Source organism: Parasteatoda tepidariorum, chromosome 9, assembly GCF_043381705.1.
Source record: "Parasteatoda tepidariorum isolate YZ-2023 chromosome 9, CAS_Ptep_4.0, whole genome shotgun sequence".
NCBI classification, from domain to species: domain Eukaryota; kingdom Metazoa; phylum Arthropoda; class Arachnida; order Araneae; family Theridiidae; genus Parasteatoda; species Parasteatoda tepidariorum.
Genome location: NC_092212.1, coordinates 60261504 through 60279860, shown reverse-complemented (window position 1 = coordinate 60279860; position 18357 = coordinate 60261504). Strand labels below are relative to the sequence as shown.

The following is an 18357-nucleotide window of genomic DNA, read 5'->3' as shown; positions in this document are numbered from 1 at the left end:
GGTTCAAAAAAAAAATGTTTAAGGTGTTTACCAGTTATTTCTATTCGAGGAGGAACTAAAGCTGTAGCAGGAGTAGAGACAGCAACATTTGAAGGATGCACAGATGTCATAGGTGGTATGTCCGTTTCATCTTGAACTAAAAAATTAAATAAAACTACTTAAGACAAGAGGTTTCAGAAATAAATTTCATACCTATCAACCTCAGAAATTTAATAAGCTCGAGACTTTTGGTGACCACAGCATTGCATAACAAGCAAATCAATAAAAAATATTATTATTATTTTTTTAATTAGATAGTCTTTAACCCCGAAAAATTACAAAAGAATAAATTGTTGTTTTAAAACAGACTGAGTGATTGAGTTAACATTATGCAAAAACATATATAAGCTTTTTTGAAACTCTTTGTTTGCCATTCCAGTTGAAGAATTTCTCAAAGTTTGTTTTGACAAAGAACAGAAATAAGCCTGGATTTTATTTATGCAGTTTAATATACTCTCACAGGTCACATTGCTGTGAAAAAGGGGTAATGCCACTAGCTTAACTTGTCCACTTCCCTGTGAGTATTACTTATGTTTCTAAAATATCAAGAAACAAGCTATACTATCCTCTTCTAAAACGTCAAAAAAAAAAATCACCCAAGCCTTAGGTTTTTTAAAATAATGAAACTATTTCTCAAATTAGGGAATTAAAATATCATCACCATATAGGCTTTCTTAAGAACAGTTTTATACTTTTTTAAATTTTAAATTTATCAGCTTAAAATTTTACAAGAATGTGCAAAAAAGGAATTTAAAAAAAATCGCTAATCTGGACAAAAGAGTTTAGGGCTGTATGCATGGGTTTGCCAATTCCCATGCTTATTAAAAAAAAAGCCTCAAAAAAAAAATACTTTAGTGATCTGAGCTCCTGAAATTGGATACAAAAGCCTGAGCCTTGTCTTAGGCCTAAAGCCAGAGAGTTGACAGGTCTGGCATTTATAAGGTAACTGACTTCATTGTTAACCATAGTTATTAATCTTACACACCATACAAAATATGCCAGTACATGTAACTTTTAAAAAGAAAGCGAAAAACATTTAGTTCTAAGTACCTTCCTACATCGTTAGGTGAATGCTTATGAATACTGTATCTCCCATACATATTTATGATTCTAGGGCTAAAATGGAAACATACTAAATGTGCCACAATAATCTTTGTTCAATAGTAGTTCTTTAAGCTATAACTACGATTTTACACTTATTGGTTAAAAACAAACGTGTAGAAATGTCTGAAATATAGAGATTCCAGATTACACACCATACAAAATATGCCAGTACATGTAACTTTTAAAAAGAAAGCTAAAAACATTTAGTTCTAAGTACCTTCCTACATCGTTACGTGAATGCTTTTGAATACTGTATCTCCCATACATATTTATGATTCTAGGGCTAAAATGGAAACATACTAAATGTGCCACAATAATCTTTGTTCAATAGTAGTTCCTTAAGCTATAACTACGATTTTACACTTATTGGTTAAAAACAAACATGTTAAAATGTCTGAAATATAGAGATTCCAGATTAATAAAATTCAATGATTTTTCTTTGTTCAAAAAACCACCTTGTAAAGACATTTGAAAATAAAAAAGTCCTGGCTTCTAAATTGTTTAAACAAATGTGTACAGATGAAAAGACCAAAAATACTTAGCGTAATAGATTTATCAATATGAGATTAAACATTAAGCTTTAAACATTGTTAATATGCTAAACAGTAATATTACTAACCAACAGCAGATGCTACTTCAGATATAACAGGAGAAACTGTTACTGCCATTGTATTTGGGGCAACAGTAGCTGTGGCTGGAGTTGGCTGAACTGTTGCATGAGGTACAGCTACAGAAGGAGAGGAGACAACTAGAAATAAAATTTAAAAAAGTAAAGGTAAGTGGGAACTATCATTAACCAGATGGTTTTAAGAAAACAAATTATCCTGAACCTACATAATTTACTGATCATATTCAAGAAAAATCTAAACGAAATAATATTAAAATATTTCAAAGATGTAAATACACAAAAACTAAAATTACCATCATCTGCACTTTGTGGAGGAGTGGCTGTTGTAGGCAATACTGCCGCCATACGTGCTTGTGTGGGAGGAGCAGTGCCAATAGCCATTGGCCGTATGCTAGCAGTAGGAGTTGGCCGATTAGAGCAAGAGACAGGATGAGGAGAATGTCTTAATCCAGAAGCCGCTCCAGATGTAGAAGGTGATGTAATGGGTTTTATATTAGCTGTTAAAGGTTCTGTTCCACCACTATTAATGGAGGTAAATAATAGATATATGAATAAGATATGTTTAAATAAAAAGTAAAATAAATTTGTTCAAGAAAACTGGGCTCCCATTCTAAGAAAAAAAAATTCATAGCTCACATTTTTTTACACACAGCAATATTTCATGAGAAATATATAATTTTTTATTCAACATGCAGCAAACTTTCTGTCTTTTTTTTTATGTAGAAAATGTGTCAAACATTACATTTTGTGAGAAGTACATCTTTGGCATGTGAATATAGGTTTTATGAAATGCAAGTCCATAGATAATAAATCAAAGCAACATTTTGCATAGATGCTGGAAAAAAAATTGACAATACGTAATGAAAGAGCCACAATGGCTCAGGGGATAGAGTGTTCGCCTTCCAATGAGGGGATCCGGATCCCGGGGGTAGCTGGTCGATACGAATTCACCGGCTTGCACCGACCATAGTGCTGACGTGAAATATCCTCAGTGGTAGATAGATCACGGGTTAGTATCCATGGACTAACCATGGGAGGTTCTCGTGGTCTTCCACTCCATGCAACGCAAATGCAGGTTAGTTCCATCAAAAAGTCCTCCATGAAGGCAAATTTCTTTCAATACTTGATTCAAGAAATCCAATGTCTTTTGCATTGGGTTCAAAATTACAAGGCTAGTAGTTGAACATTAGTAGTCGTAAACCGAAAATTGGGTTGGCTGTCCAACGCCGATTGTAAAATAAAATACATAATGTAATAAAATTTATTAAAAATGTCACAGGTTCCAATTTGTCATTTATCTTAATTGTTAAAAATTAAATTAATTTTATGCAGTAAGCTTAACTTAAAATAATACCAACCAAGTGAACAATGTTAAACTAATGCTTATATTTAAACAAAAATTGCTTAAGAAAGAGTATTTTGTACAAATTTACATTTCACTTTCCATTAAACAAAGAAAATGCAACATGTTACAATGGAATTTTCAGAAAAGCAATCCCAATGTTACGATTTATTTACTTTGAGCCAGAAAGGCTTAAAGGCTATTGTCACTCTCTTTTTTAAGAATAATAATTTTCAAGGTTAATTGTAGAATATTTTTCCCATTTATGCAATATTCCCTGAAAAAGATTAAATTTCCACATTTCTGTGAATCTGTGGGAATTCTTATCAAGTTACAACAATGATAATCAAATATGGATAATGGAAACTGAGGACACTCAATAAAATAAGAAATGGACACAATTGGGTAATTACCTTGTTCTATCTCCTAATCCAACAATGGGGGATTTAATACCTGGCTTTTGCTGTGATACCTAAATTAAACAATTTAAAATTAATTTATACTCTTCACTGTATGCTACAGTTTTTAAACAAATGTTTTACACTTACTTTCAGCAGCAGTTCATCATATTGTTTTCTTTCAGATAATCTTAAATCATTAGCAGCTTTGAGTTCTTTTTCAAGACGGGCAATTATAGCATCTGAATGATTCCTTTGTTGAGCAGTTTCTTCTTCTGGAAAAAAACAAAATGAGACTTAAAACATGAAGAAACATTTTTCTGTAAGGCATGAATATTTACTAAATAGTGGACCTTGCAAATAACTTTTTAAAAAAGTAATTATGAATGCTGTAAAAATTCAAATAAAAATGCCACTCACGAGATAAACTATAGGCTGAGATTTGGCTTTTGAATTCTTCTATTTCTTTTGCTAATCGTGACTTTTCTTCAACCAAGGACTCCTTTTCTCCTTTAAAATGAAAATTGGTATTAAAAATTAAAACATAAAGTGAAAATGTAATAAAAACATAGCATGTAAGATAGAACTAAATGTGAATATTAAATTTTATTTGACCAAATTTGAAAACTTATCTACTTTAGGAAAAACTGTTCTAAAGGTATTAAAATGCAGTAAAAATGAGAATGCATGAATTGCATTCTCATTTTTACTATGCATGATTCGATAAAGAAATAAAAAAATAAAATAAATAATCACTGTCCATAAACAATAATTCTTCAAAAATTTGAGAAAACATATTGGGTTAAGCAGGTTTTAAGGTTTTCTATATTTTTGGTTGAAAAAAAAAAACAAATGACATGAACTTCTAATTAGAAAAAAAAAATTAGATTAAAATATATATTTTCTCCTTTTATATTCATTTTGTTTTCAGACACAATAAACTTAGCCTAAAAAAATTACTGAGTTACTTAAATCGCCTAACATTTTGGGAGCTATATTGCACTTTGCTCTATTCTTTAATTTAATTACGAAAATAAATATAGAAATTTATTTTTTCTTGCACTTAACTATCATGGAATCATCAATATAAGAAACAGAAATCTGAAATAAATGAAAGTTGTAAATATTTTGATAAAAGTGAAATTAAAAAAAAAAATTTTTTTTCTTCAAAATTATGCCTGTTATTGGTTTTTTAAATTATATTTTATTCATATTGGCTGGTTAATAAAAAGTTGGAATAAATAAAGAAACAGCACACTTACTGTTAAGTTGCGAATATTTCTGCCGGAACTGCGCAAGTAGTTTCTTTGCTTTCTCCTCCTTTTCTTTAGCTGACAGCTGCAGATTTTCAGAGTCTTTTTTAGCTTTTTCTATAACCTAACAAAATAAAAAGAATAAAGAAATAAAAGATTATTAGTCTTTCACTGAAGAAAACATTTGATTTTAATCATGACCAGAAAATGTGAAATGAGGCAGAAGAATCATTAGAAAAATACATCTATTTTTCATATTTTATATAAAAAATGAAATTGTTTAAATTATTTTAAAATAACAAGAACCATACTTGTTTTTGTTTGTTTATTTCCTCTTTGAGCTCCACTACTTCTTTTTCACTATCAGAAACCTTTTTCTGCATTTCTTGTGTAGACTCTTCTTGCTTAGATGCTTCTAAAGTCTTACATTTTTCTTCTAAAACTTTACATTTTTCTTCTAAACCATCATTAGAAGCTTTAAATTCATCAGAGAGCTGCTTGTATTTTCTTGCTATTTTTTTCAACTATATAGAAAAGCAAAACATGATTGATTTATATATACACATACAGCTACAAATCCGATATGCCTAACTGCTACAGAGTCTTTAATAAAATCTTAATTGGCAAAGAACATTATAGAAAAATTTAACATAAGCATGTTATACTACATTCTTTTCTATAGCATGTTGGCTATATATATATATATTTATATATAATAACAGTTCATAACCCAGGTACATAAGTTGTGGCCCAGGGAGTTTTCAGCTATATTTTATCATAAATTATTCAGCCTTTTACATTTTATATTGTTTGTTTTTTTTATTATTAATATAATTATAACACAATATGGAAGGAAAAATCTTTATGATAATTATTTCTAAAAATTTTAATGTTTTTTTTAACGGGAAATTTATTTATAATTTTATCAAAGTGTTTTTCGTTCAGAATAATGAATAAAGCAAAAGATTTTAGACAATTGATGCATTTTTATCAATGTAAATGCATTAAATAAAATTAAAAACATCTTGAAACAGGAGGAAAAAAGTAACTAACAGTTTTATAGATTATTTTAACAAGGATGTTTACTATAGCTGATGCTTTGCCGACATTACAGGGATTATATTCAGTAGTTATATCAAAAAGCAAAATGAATCACTTAATGCAATAATTTTGAAACAATGAAATAAGCTACAATATAAGCAAATTTAAAAATATCAATAATGCTAACAAGTTTTAATTATCTAATAATTAGAATAAATAAAAAATCAAACATTAAGATTTAAATTTTGCTTATTTCTAGTGCTAGTTTTACACAGACTTAAAAATTTTTAATGTATATATATATAAACATTTGCAAATTTTCATTTTTTTAAAGTTTATTTATTTTTTATTTATTATTATTACTTTGAGTTTATAAGTAGGTGAATGATGTGGGACATGTGTTTTGTTTTAAAAACAAAAATTACAAGATTGCATTATTAATATGCATAATTTGCATTCTTAAATCCATGTTATTTTCAAGAAAATTTTTAAAAGTGTAGTCAAACATGGTGCACGGAAAAAACTTAATTGAATTAAGAACTAAAATTATAACATTGTATTAATAATAACATACTCTGCTTACTTATTTCAATGCCATTAAGACAACTTTAAAAAAGTGCATTAATCAAAAAGTTCATACCTGCAAACTATTTTTTTGGTGTTCAGATTGTGCATCATTTAACTTATGGATTTCTGCATCTTTATTCTCTACATCTTTCTTAAAAACATCCACATCTTGCCTCAGAGTCATCACCTCATTTCTCAGAGAATTCAAAAATTCAGCATCTTTCTTCAGAGAGTTTATATGCATTGCATGAGAATTCACTTGTGCAGTCAGCTGAGATACCTCAGCTTGTTTACGTTGTAGCTCTTCAGTTAGTCTGGATTTCTGAGATTTCAATTCTTCCATTTCTCGCCTACAAGAAATAAATTTTGCATAAAAATAGCCAAGTTAAATAATTAATAAATAAAAATATTTAGTTCAAATTATATTATATCTTCTTTTTTTCTTTAACTGAAATACTTTTAAATTTTTTGATCAACTTATGTATACATAATCTTTTTGTTAGGAAAAGGTTTTTCACTTTAAAACTTTTTTAGTCCATTTCATCTTTTTAAGAAATTAAATTGAAGTAATTTTCAACAGAATATGAGTTTCCATTCGAATTATTTTTTTCAATATAGTAAGTTGTAATGTTAAACAACGAACCTACCAAGCCAAAGAATTTTAAAAAAATGAAAGTTACAGACAATTCTTCAAAAATAAATCTCAGCTCAAAAATAGGAAGATTTTAGCAAAAAAGCGTTTACCAAAATATTTTGAGCATGGTATACTTTTTGAACTTGAAATACTTTAATTTTTGTAATTTAATTTTTATATGATTTTTCACAGAATACTAAATAGAAAAAATATTTGTAAAGTAGAAATTCCCTTCAGTGAATCAAAATTTTCCTATATGAAAGACATATTTTGAAATCAGATTTTTTTCTTTATAAAGTACATTTAGTCCGAAAGTTTAATTATTAATCTAAGAACTAGACTTTAAATAATTTTTGAATACATTTCTATAAATAAGTATAAGCCAGAACACAAATAATTAAAAATAAGTGCACAAATATTAAAAACCGTAACAAAATAAATATTTTTTTAAAAAAAAACACACACATTATGAAAAATTTTAATTATGTTCTTTAAGTTAGTCTTTACAAAATAGTAAAATAAATTACAATAGTAAAACACAATACTATCACAATAACTATTACAATAGTAAAATAAATAACAATAAAATGAATATATGCAGAATTTTTAAATTATATATCAAAGATGAAATAGAAAGTATTTCAACCATTAATGTTAAATGAAAAATAATCAATAAAAAATATGTAGGCTTTAAAAAAAATCATATCATTTCAATTCAAACAACATATTTTAGCTTAAGAATTGGTTAAATATTATTTTGAAAGACTTATGGTTTATTAAAAAGTAAAATGTTGAACAATACAAAATTATTCAAAAAATTAACTGTACGTTTTTTTGCTTTGTTTAACAGTTCATTGCACAATATAATGAATAATAATGGGAATAGAAATGGTAATTGGGATATTGTGTTCAATTAGAAAATTTATAAATAATAGTTCAGCATTCATGACTGATTTTTGCTTCTCATCCAAGGAATTGAAAAATAGTTATATAACTTAATGGAGTCCTTTGTTTCAGCCGATTTGGTTTGTCTTATCAGAATTTATGTTTTTAATGTCATTTTTCTCACTGTAAGACATGCCAAAAAAAAAATTCACTCTACCGACAGTTTTTGAATCTATATCAGACAGTGGAAAATGAAGCCTGAAATTGAGATATCTTGAAAAATACAGCAGAGTTGCACATGAGAGTGCAAGAATCTCACCAAACCCAGCTCAGCGCACATGTGGACTCACAAGTAATTCATCAAATGTGCAAAATGATTGGCATTTTAATAAGCCATGGACCAACGGGATGCCAAAATATATTGTGGTTGAATGAATTGTGAAAACATTGAATAGAACAATATTTTGCATAATTTGTGACAAAAATAGACACGGTAAAAAAAAATAATCTTATTTTCGAAAAGGGAAAATTAAGCATTTTTTAAAAACACCCAATGAAAAAAGGGCTTTTAAAAAAAACGAAAATTCAACATAAGCTCTTTAAAGCACTTTTCAAAAACCGTGAACTATATTGCGCAAGAATGGATTGTAAAATTGACTTTGACTAGATATTCACTAAATGCAAATCAGGGTCCTGCAAAAAAGAGGTCAATCCATTAGGGTTCCATAGCCAAAAAGAAATAGGTATCACTGATCTACAGTTTAATTGTAAGAGCTATTTTAGGCAGGTAAGCTAGTTAAGACAGCTTTACGTTGGGACAATTTAATTAACATTTCTTTTAACTGGCGTCAATATTAAAAAAACATATATATGCATTATTTTAGAAAGTCTGTTTATTAAAACTCATTTTCTTAAAAAACATTTGATTTAATAGAAATTACATTAAGAGCAATAACTCACATAAGATTTTTATACTCTTGAGGTCCAATCTTATGAGACTGTTCTAACAGCTGGTTTGTTCTGGATTGCCAGTTCTTCACTTCACTTCTAAGAGCATTATTTTCTGCAGTCAAGACATCAACATTTTGAACAAGTTCTTTTTCTTTCTCATATAAGGGTTGAAATTTTTCTTGTAACTGATGTAACTTTAAAGGGAAATAATATTTTTAAACATTAATAAAAATTTAAAAAATGCAAAAACTAATTAAGATGATAAAGCATTTTTACACAGTATCATTATTAATTGATAAATGAGTTAATAAATGAGAGAACAAATAATGCTATACTTGGTATCAATAATTTATCATTTTTCCTGACACAAGTAATTACTGCCTGAGCAACTAATTCATTATAAATGAAATTTAAAAGAAAAAAAATAGCAACTTCAAAAATAAATTTAAACTATGCTCTAGTATTGAAATTTTTATAACAGGGTGGCTACAAACGCTTAGAAAAGTTCATAGATTTTCCCAGGCTCTTTTAATTAAATTTCCCTCGTTTAGAAAATTGGAGTATATTTTTTAAATAATTTTTCAGTTATTGTCAATTTTTAATGTGAAAAATGCATTATTAAATTCATACTTGTTATTAGAATTGAAAACAGTTATTTTTTGAAAAAAAAAAATCATTGAGACTATTTTTTTTTTGTTGAGAAAATTAGACTTTTAAGTAACCTAAACACTATTTTGTAAATTGTAGTAATTTTTTAAAATAATTTTTCAGTTAATGTCAATTTTTATGCAAAAAATATGTTATTAAATAAAAATATGTTATTACTTGTTATTGGAATTGAAAAAAATTATTTTTCAAAAAAAAAAAGAAAAAAAAACCATTGAGACTATTTTTTTTAATTTAGAAAATTAGACTGTAACCTAAACGCTAATTTTCCCTGACTTTATGGGAATTGTAATTATACTTCCTGATAAGTCCCTGCTTTTCCCTGATCTGTGGCAACCCTGTATAAGTAAGTCACTTTGAGATTACAGCAATCAGCTTAATAACTTAAAGAAAAATGAAATATGTGCAATTTTGAGTTAGGTTTGAAATTCATGCAACAACCTGCAAAATATAATAACATACCTCCCATTTAAACCAAATATATTTTGATATCATGGAAAAATTAATTCACTAACACATTTGATATTTGTATGAAAAATATATTTATAAGCAAAGGTAAGGCAATGAACTGAAGTATACAGCCCAAGTAATAAAAGAAAAAATTCTTAATATACTAAAATTCAAATAAGATATACAACAAACAGAAGAGATAAATAAATTAGAATACATACATGATCAAATGGTTTACATAACCTTTATCAATGAATATTGTTACTTTTCATTAAATATTTTTTTTAATACTAGCTCAATTATATATCACTTGAAAAAGACAAGGCAGAAAGGCAAAAAAACAATACTTGGAACCGCGGACAACTTCTCGAATCCGACGTCCACTCGGACGGCCATTTTCCCGTTAATGTTCGTGATACATTTTCAATTTCAAACTCAAAAAAACGCAGTACCCTCGAATAAATTGACATTCCAGATAACTTGACCTTTGTCATTTCAATAAAAGAAATACTAGGTTACTATTAGTAACCTAGTATTTCTTTCATTACTGTATAATGTAATCCTAGTATTTGTAATCCAAGTAACTACTAATTCATAGTGCAATTTATATAAATGTTTGTAATAAATAAGAAAAAATTATATTTTTATTTATTTAGAACAGTGGTTTCCAACTGGCGGCCTGCGGGCCGCATACGGCTCGCGAAGCTTTTTTTTTAGGCCCGCGAACTAAAATATATTAGTTGTCACTTTCTTTGCGGACAATTTTCGTAAAAAATCTATATGGGTTTAAAATACTTTTCTCATTAATAAAAACATAATTTCTTCGCTTCTGTGAAATTTATCATAACCTACAGTGTAAAAAAATTATTCCTCAGGTTTTGCATCCAAGAAAATATTTATTTAAATACAAAAATAATCGTGTATGTTGCTCTTTTTTATTTCATTTTTTTGTATTTTGTGAATATAATTTAGCATGTGTGTATCAGAAGTTTTCTCGAAGAAATTTTCCGACTTATCTTTTTGAAACCACTCATTTTGGACAAAAATATTTACACACACATTTATAAATTTTAAATGTAAATGTCTATTCTCTGGTGATTGCAGCAGACAAACCTCAATATTGTCACTGAACATTTTTTGTGCTACTATGTAAGTTTTAATACCAACCTTTTTAAAGTTTTATATCTTAAAAATTAGATATCTGTTGCGCATTAATTGTTTTACATGGGTGCACATTAAAGTTATTGTTGCCCGAATTTTGCAATATGCAATTAAATATTTTTAAAAATCTACTTCTTAATTTAATTTGTAATTCAATACTTTTGTTTTGTACAACTTGGTAAAAATCTGACAGTAATATTTAATGTTCCTTCAAACATAAAAGAGTCCTACATAAAATTTTGATAAAGTTGCAGCCCGCCATTTGATTTGTGTTTTTAATTGTGGCCCCCGGCCTCATGTAAGTTGGAAATCCCTGATTTAGAAGCTATTGGTTAGTTTCAAAGGAGGACGGGTACATTGTTGGACAAGCCGTCCTCGGGGAAGGGTAAAATTTCTCAGTTTTTTCGAGCCCTGCTTGGAACACAAACTGCCTTAAATTACTTACAAGAAACCAAATTGAACTGAACTTTCCTAGCTATAAACAACATTTTTATGGAATAACATGGAGAAAATCAATTTTCTGATGCAGGAAAGCCTGCAGCTAAAAGTTTTGAAAAAGTCAGGACTAAAAGCTCAGACGGTTGACAGATAGGTAATACATTTATACAAAACAACCTTGTTTATTCAATCTTTTTTCATGCTTACTTGATTTTCCAATTTGGTCTTGGCCTCAACCAAAGCTTCTTTTTCCATTCTCAGTAAATTATTACTTTCACTCAATAAATTCATCCTCTCAATTTTAGTCAAAAGTTCAGCATGTTGTGCTTCACTAGCAGCTTTTGCCTAAAATTGCAATAGTTGAGTAATCATGACCACAAAATAAATAAATAAATAAAAAAATATAAAAAATTCTTTCATAGGGGAAAAAAACAGATCAACATTTATAAACCACTAAAAATACTACAAAACATTGAAACAAGTACCATATTTTTAACAGAAGTCAAATATCTTCCACATAAATACATTATAGGATTTTACTGAACTATTTTTCTTCATTACTATTAAAGGAACAATAAAGGTACAGAAAAAAGATTGGTTAAAAATAATAATTGATCATAAAAATATGCTTCATTAAATTATAGCCTCAGTTAAATTTTCTCAATTATTACTAAATATTAACCCCTATCAGAAAGATTCAAGTCTGGTTTGCCTTCAGAATTCTTATTTATGCCTCATTCTTCATGAATTTTAATTATTGCATTATTATCTATTAATTTAAATTATGCAATAAAATACTTTACTTTCAAATGAAAAGTTTAATGTAACATTTTCTAACACAATTCAGGAAGTGTCATCTAAATTAATCAATTAAACTCAAATTGGCTACTTCTAAGAGTCACATTTTTTATATTATTGTAATAATAATAATAAACTACCCGTGAAATTACGACTTCATAATAAACCTATCTTTACATTTCAATTTTTTGTGGTTTTATATATGGATTTAAATAAAAAATGAATAGTCGTAGAAGTCTGCTCTAAATAGTAAGAAAGTTATTTGTAAATGTTTACATATTTGACCAAAATATATAGTGAGACAATGATTGTTATCCAATACTAAAGCTTTCATTTTCTTAAGATCACAAATGATTATTCAGATAATTTTATGATCCCAATAAAATGCTCATATTACAAATGATCAAAATAATCAAAATAGTAAAAAGTTCAATCAAAAATAATCTACAGAACCAAACAACAACTAGTTAGTACCTCACAGCAGAGTTGCCCTATGTGTAATAACATGTTCAATAAATTTTACTGAATAGGTGTCTGCTCATTTTAAAATTTTACGCACCAATAAAAAAAATTTTTTAGAACTAATAGATATAATTCGGCTTCAAAAAAAATACATCATTAAAGAAGAATAAAAATACACAGTTATATTTATTTTATGTAGAGAAAAATTCTAACAAACCTGCCGTATTTTAATCTCAATTTGTTACAACTGAAGAATGACAATGAAGTTAAAAAAAGTTTTAGACAAACTTTTTCGTAAAAAAAAATAATAATAAGATGAAACATTTCATAATTATAATGAAGTAGATTTATAGTTACCTGTGCATTACTTGATATTTCTTCAAGTTCACTACGAACAGACTTCAATTCATTAGTAAGTTGTTCTACTTTTAAATTCAACCTAACATTTTCAGATTGAGCAACATCAAATTGTGTAGCTGCTATTTCTTTTTCTTTCTTGATAAATCTAAAAAAAATAATAATAGAACAATATCAAATAAAATACATAAAACTTAAAAATACATCAAACTTTAAGTTTATCTAAATAAAAGATATTTTATAGAATATTTATTTTTTATATTTTAAAGCTCCCCAACACCCATTTTGAAATCTTCTGCAATAACAGTAGGTGTAACCATTATGCAATAAAAATTTCGATTCATTAGTAGAATTTCTTTTTAAAAAAAATTTCAACGCTAACATCATATAAAATCTTAGTTTCCAAGATAGAAGGTTTCTTTTCCTCGTTCATTTTCAGAACTAGAGGTCCTATGCTACTAGAATGAAGTACTCAGAATCAAATGAAATCCTCACTAGAGTGCTCACTCAACTTCAGAATTTGCTGACTTTTCCAGTTTATCCAGAAAAATTTCAACCAAATTCCACATTACATTTTTGCTATACACAGAAATATTTGATCAGAAAAATTATTAACATTCTCTTAATTCAATTGGCGACAAAACATACATTTTGATAGAATAAATGCCAAACAAAATTTTGTTAGGCAAAAGGCCATCTATTTAGCTTACAAAAAAATCAAATATTTAAATTATAGATAAAAGCAACATTTTACATAAAAAGTGAAAAAACTCATATTAGTCATATAGTTACGATCTATATCTTTCTCTCTAGAAAGCTTAATTTTTTAAAACTTAGTATTATTAAACTGCAAATATGATTATATTTAAGAAAAAATTGGAAACAGAAAACAGGAGTAAAACATTTTACATAAATTATTTGAATTTTATTTAAAAAAAATAATATAGCAGAATTTATACAAAAAATAATTTGGCACAGATAATAGACTTATCTACTTTGAACATCATTAGCTACTTATTGCTACCATCAATTTTAAAAGTTATTATTTTTTAGGTTTATTGATTTTTTTTTAGATTTTGACTTCATTGCATTACTCTTAAAACTTTTTTTCCTGAAATCAAATTCCCTAACAATTATAGGATTCTCTGACTCAGTAGGTACATGGTCACACAAAAAAATTAATAAAAATAATACAAATTTATCAGTATCAGTAGAAGAAGGAATACAATTCTTTATTCTTTTCCCATATTCACCACCTTGGTCAGTGGTATTTTAAAAGGCATTATACAAAATACAAGGGTTTCGTTCATCAGGTTACAGGTTTTATGGGACTTAAAGAAATAAAATTTGTAACAAGTTTTGAAATTTAATTTAAATCCTATCAGTGGTAAATGATAATTTATTTAGTAGTTAATTTTTTTTCTAAGCAGCTATCAAAACAATTTTTTTCTAATAACATAGAAAATTATGAAAAACATGCCTCTTCAAAAGGTTGTAACATTATTTCCCATCAAGCTTTCTAAGTTAAAATAGAATAACTAAATTCAACAAAAAATAAGTTTATTTTCCTATTAACTATTTTTAATGTTTATCACATTTCTTTTTTGTTTTTATTTCAATGAAAATCATATTTCAGCTTATTTTATTGCCGCAAATTTTACAAACATAAAAACTTATAATAAAAAATATCTAAAATTTTCAATCTTCATATTAAATAATTAACATTTTATTGGTTATATGATTGCCATTGTTCATAAACTTGATTTATAAAGTCAGAGTTCTATCAAAAAAAAATCAAAAAAATCGGTCATTTAGAGTTTAATAGCTAAACAAAATAGAGAACCGCTGATCTAGGTCATGCATAGGTCAAAGACATATGCCCCTCATATGTTCCATCACAAGATTAATCTCCATTATATTAAGATTCATAATTAGTGGAGGTTCTAAATTAGTGAAGGCTTCCCAAATTCACTCTTATAAAATACTACAATAAAATTAAATTCAATTAAGTTTTCTTTTTTAATAACTAGGGTTCAAGTGAGCAACGTCATATAGCGACAATTGTCCCCAAGTGTTCAAATCATATGTATAAGGGACAAATTTTCCACCTTGAAATATGTTTGAAATTTACAAAATATTACAGAAAAATAGCTCTTTTCCTCGAATCCATGCAGCTAAAAAAAAAAAAATGCTGTACTAATTTTATTCCTTTACTCATGATATGGAATTCAAGAGTATGGTATTTAACATGGAATAACTAAGAGAGTCTGATACAAAATTTTTCAAATTGAAATTTCAACCTTACATGTTGTGCTGTGCTTTGCATTCATGTACTGAAAGTATTTTTTTTGCTCACTTAGAACTGACTTTATTTAAAATTTTATACCTTCAATTAATCAATTTTTAATATAATATTTGTTAGCTCCTACTTTCTCTGTTTTCTTCATTTGCTTATTTGGTCTCAGCAATTTAATGTTTATGATGAATCCAATTACTAATGTTATTTTAGATTTTTTTTAAACTTCATTTTAATAAATACTAATCACCTTAATAATCTTTAATAAATACTAATTTTAGGGTAATGAACCTAATTAGTTTAAAGGTGTTAATAAATAGTAATGAATAATTTTTGATATGTACCATAACATGAATTATGTAGCTGTAAAGTCAGATAAGGTTTAAGGTAATTATTAAGGTTTTGGACCACTAAATTAATATCCAGGTGGTCCTATTGAACCAACAAATTTTCATTGCTGGTGTGGATCCCATTTATAACATAACTCAAAAGTCCTAGAAATTCTGAAATATCATGTTAGGCAGATAAAACAAAGATAATCAAATAACTTTTACAGAATCTCCTAAGGGTCTTATAGTTAAATGCTAAAATTGTATAATTGTTCAATAAGTCTTTCTTTTAAATTATCTAAATATAACGCAGATCATCAAGAGTGATATGACATTGGCTTTTTTTGGAGAATTAAAATTTTTAAATGCTGTTCATAACTTAGAAATGAGTATATTTGTACGCATGAACACAATTTTATTACTGATTTGCATCAATTTCAGAAGTTAAGTAATTGAAATTCTACAGGTTTGCAGAAATGTGGCACACCTGTTCCAGTAGAAATGTAGAAAATATATATAATAAAATAATATTAAACAAAAAGTCTTAACTTACTGAATTACTTGCAAAAGATGATGTGTGTCTTTCAAGTCAGCTTGAAGGTTTGCACAAGGTGTATCGTCCCAATTTTTAGATTGTAAAGCTGCCATTTGAGTTCCAAGCTATAAGAAAAAATATTCAAACATAAAAATACAAATTTTAAAACAGTTCTCTTATTTTACAAGTATAACAATTGCACCAATAAGAATTAAAAAAAAATATATTACCTTTACCATGACACGCTTGGACGACATTCTAATATATAATATAGAACCAAAAATTCAACAAAAAAAAAAACATTTAAAAATTATAAAGATGTAAACTCACCATTTCCAATTGAGTATGAAGGTTATTATTGCAAGATTCCAAATCACAAATCTTTGATTTCAGAGCTTTTGTTTCACGTTGGAATATTTCTTCCTGGCGCAACCACGATTCTTTATTTTCTAGAAGTGCATGATCACTTGCCTTCTTTGCTTCAGTCAATTTCTCGATGAGCACTGAACATTTTTTATGCTGAAAAAAAAGTAATAAAAATTTAATGCAGTATTGAGAATATATATATTATCTAATATGTATATTCAAATAAATATATTTTAATATGTATATTTTATTTTAATATGTATATTCAAATAAATATATTTTAATATGTATAATTTATTTGTATATGTATTTATCAAAAAAAAAGAAATTTTGAATTTGTTTATTTAAAAAAAAATTGAGTGGTCCCATTTTATCTTGAATCAAATCTTGTTAAAATAAATCCCAAACGACACAATATAATTTTCCTGTGTAAAACGTTTCTGATACAAGTCCGGAATACTGTATTGTCTAATTATATTCCTAAATAATACAACACACACAATGAAATCTCTCATTTTATTTTTCTAGGAAAATAGATTTTTATTACAGTAGGGAACCGATTATACGGAACTATCGGGACCATCGCTATTCCAGATAACTTATTTTTCTGGTTTTCTGAATCGCTACAAAAAGCCGCTTTTTTTTTATTGCTAAACCCAACTAAAAAAAAAAAAAATTTTGGAAATAATCTTAAAAAAGAAAAAACGATGAAGTAATACACTAATGATTATTTCCAAAATGATGGTAAGGTAAACATCCTTCAAAAAGAAAGAAACAAGAAGAAAAAAAACAATTTTTTTAAAAAAATGGCGGGAATATTTATCGAATGTCGCTCCTGTTTTTTGATTTTCCGGTTTTCTGATTTCCGGATAATGGGTTCTGTACTGTATAACTAAAATAATAAACATTTTAAGTAACATTATGAGAATAGATTCTTGCTATGAATTTCTGAAAATATTTATGTCATACATTTATAAATACGCTGCCATAATTTATTCTAGTTGAAATTACCACACAAAATTTCAAAAACATGAAAAAAAATAATCAGTCAGTCCTAATTATTTTAGTTTCCCATAAATCAAAGGGGAAAAAACATTCAAGTGTTCAAACATAGACCAACAGACACAACATGTGAAAACATTACTATACCTGTATACAAAACCATTTCAACCATAGATAAAAACAGGTTTGAAACCAAAAAGAGGAAAAACTAAACTGTGGAATGAGTGTTTTTACCATCAGATGGCACCAAGTTAACTCTAGCCATTTTCTATAAGGCTTTAATAAAAGCTATCATCACAGATTGCTACAATGTTTAGAAGAAATATATAGTTTCAACAATCAAAAGATTTCTACAAATCTCAGGCGCTTGCGCCTTTAAATGCTATAGCTGATACTCAAGATTTCGGTATAATATAACATGAAAAAAATTATGCAACTGTCAGCTTTAAAATACAGTACACTCTCTATTATCCGTGCGCGGATTATCCGGTTTGAGGATTATTCGTGCTCATTCCGGAGTCACACAGAAAATATAGAGAGAAACATTTTCAATATAAAAAAAATTTGATTCATGAAGTTATAACACTACCAAATTTTTGGAAGCAATATTCGTTATTGGATTGCAGTATATGGAATATCAGCAGGCCTTAGTGAT

At 27.3% G+C, this 18357-nt stretch overlaps 1 protein-coding gene across 2 annotated transcripts in view; it reads right to left on the bottom strand.

Annotated features, from left to right (window-relative positions):
• LOC107438068 (nucleoprotein TPR) overlaps window positions 1-18357 on the bottom strand; it is a 98599-nt gene that overhangs the window by 34165 nt on the left and 46077 nt on the right. For both annotated transcript variants that reach the window (XM_043052385.2, XM_043052386.2), the window contains exons 28-41: window positions 16665-16853; window positions 16353-16459; window positions 13175-13322; window positions 11765-11902; window positions 8852-9036; window positions 6446-6722; window positions 5076-5288; window positions 4774-4888; window positions 3932-4021; window positions 3662-3786; window positions 3527-3585; window positions 2065-2291; window positions 1763-1891; window positions 32-136 (exon numbers count right to left, since the gene is read on the bottom strand). In XM_043052385.2, coding sequence (XP_042908319.1) covers window positions 32-136; window positions 1763-1891; window positions 2065-2291; window positions 3527-3585; window positions 3662-3786; window positions 3932-4021; window positions 4774-4888; window positions 5076-5288; window positions 6446-6722; window positions 8852-9036; window positions 11765-11902; window positions 13175-13322; window positions 16353-16459; window positions 16665-16853 — 2107 coding nt within the window. The remainder of the gene's footprint in view (window positions 1-31; window positions 137-1762; window positions 1892-2064; window positions 2292-3526; window positions 3586-3661; window positions 3787-3931; window positions 4022-4773; window positions 4889-5075; window positions 5289-6445; window positions 6723-8851; window positions 9037-11764; window positions 11903-13174; window positions 13323-16352; window positions 16460-16664; window positions 16854-18357) is intronic.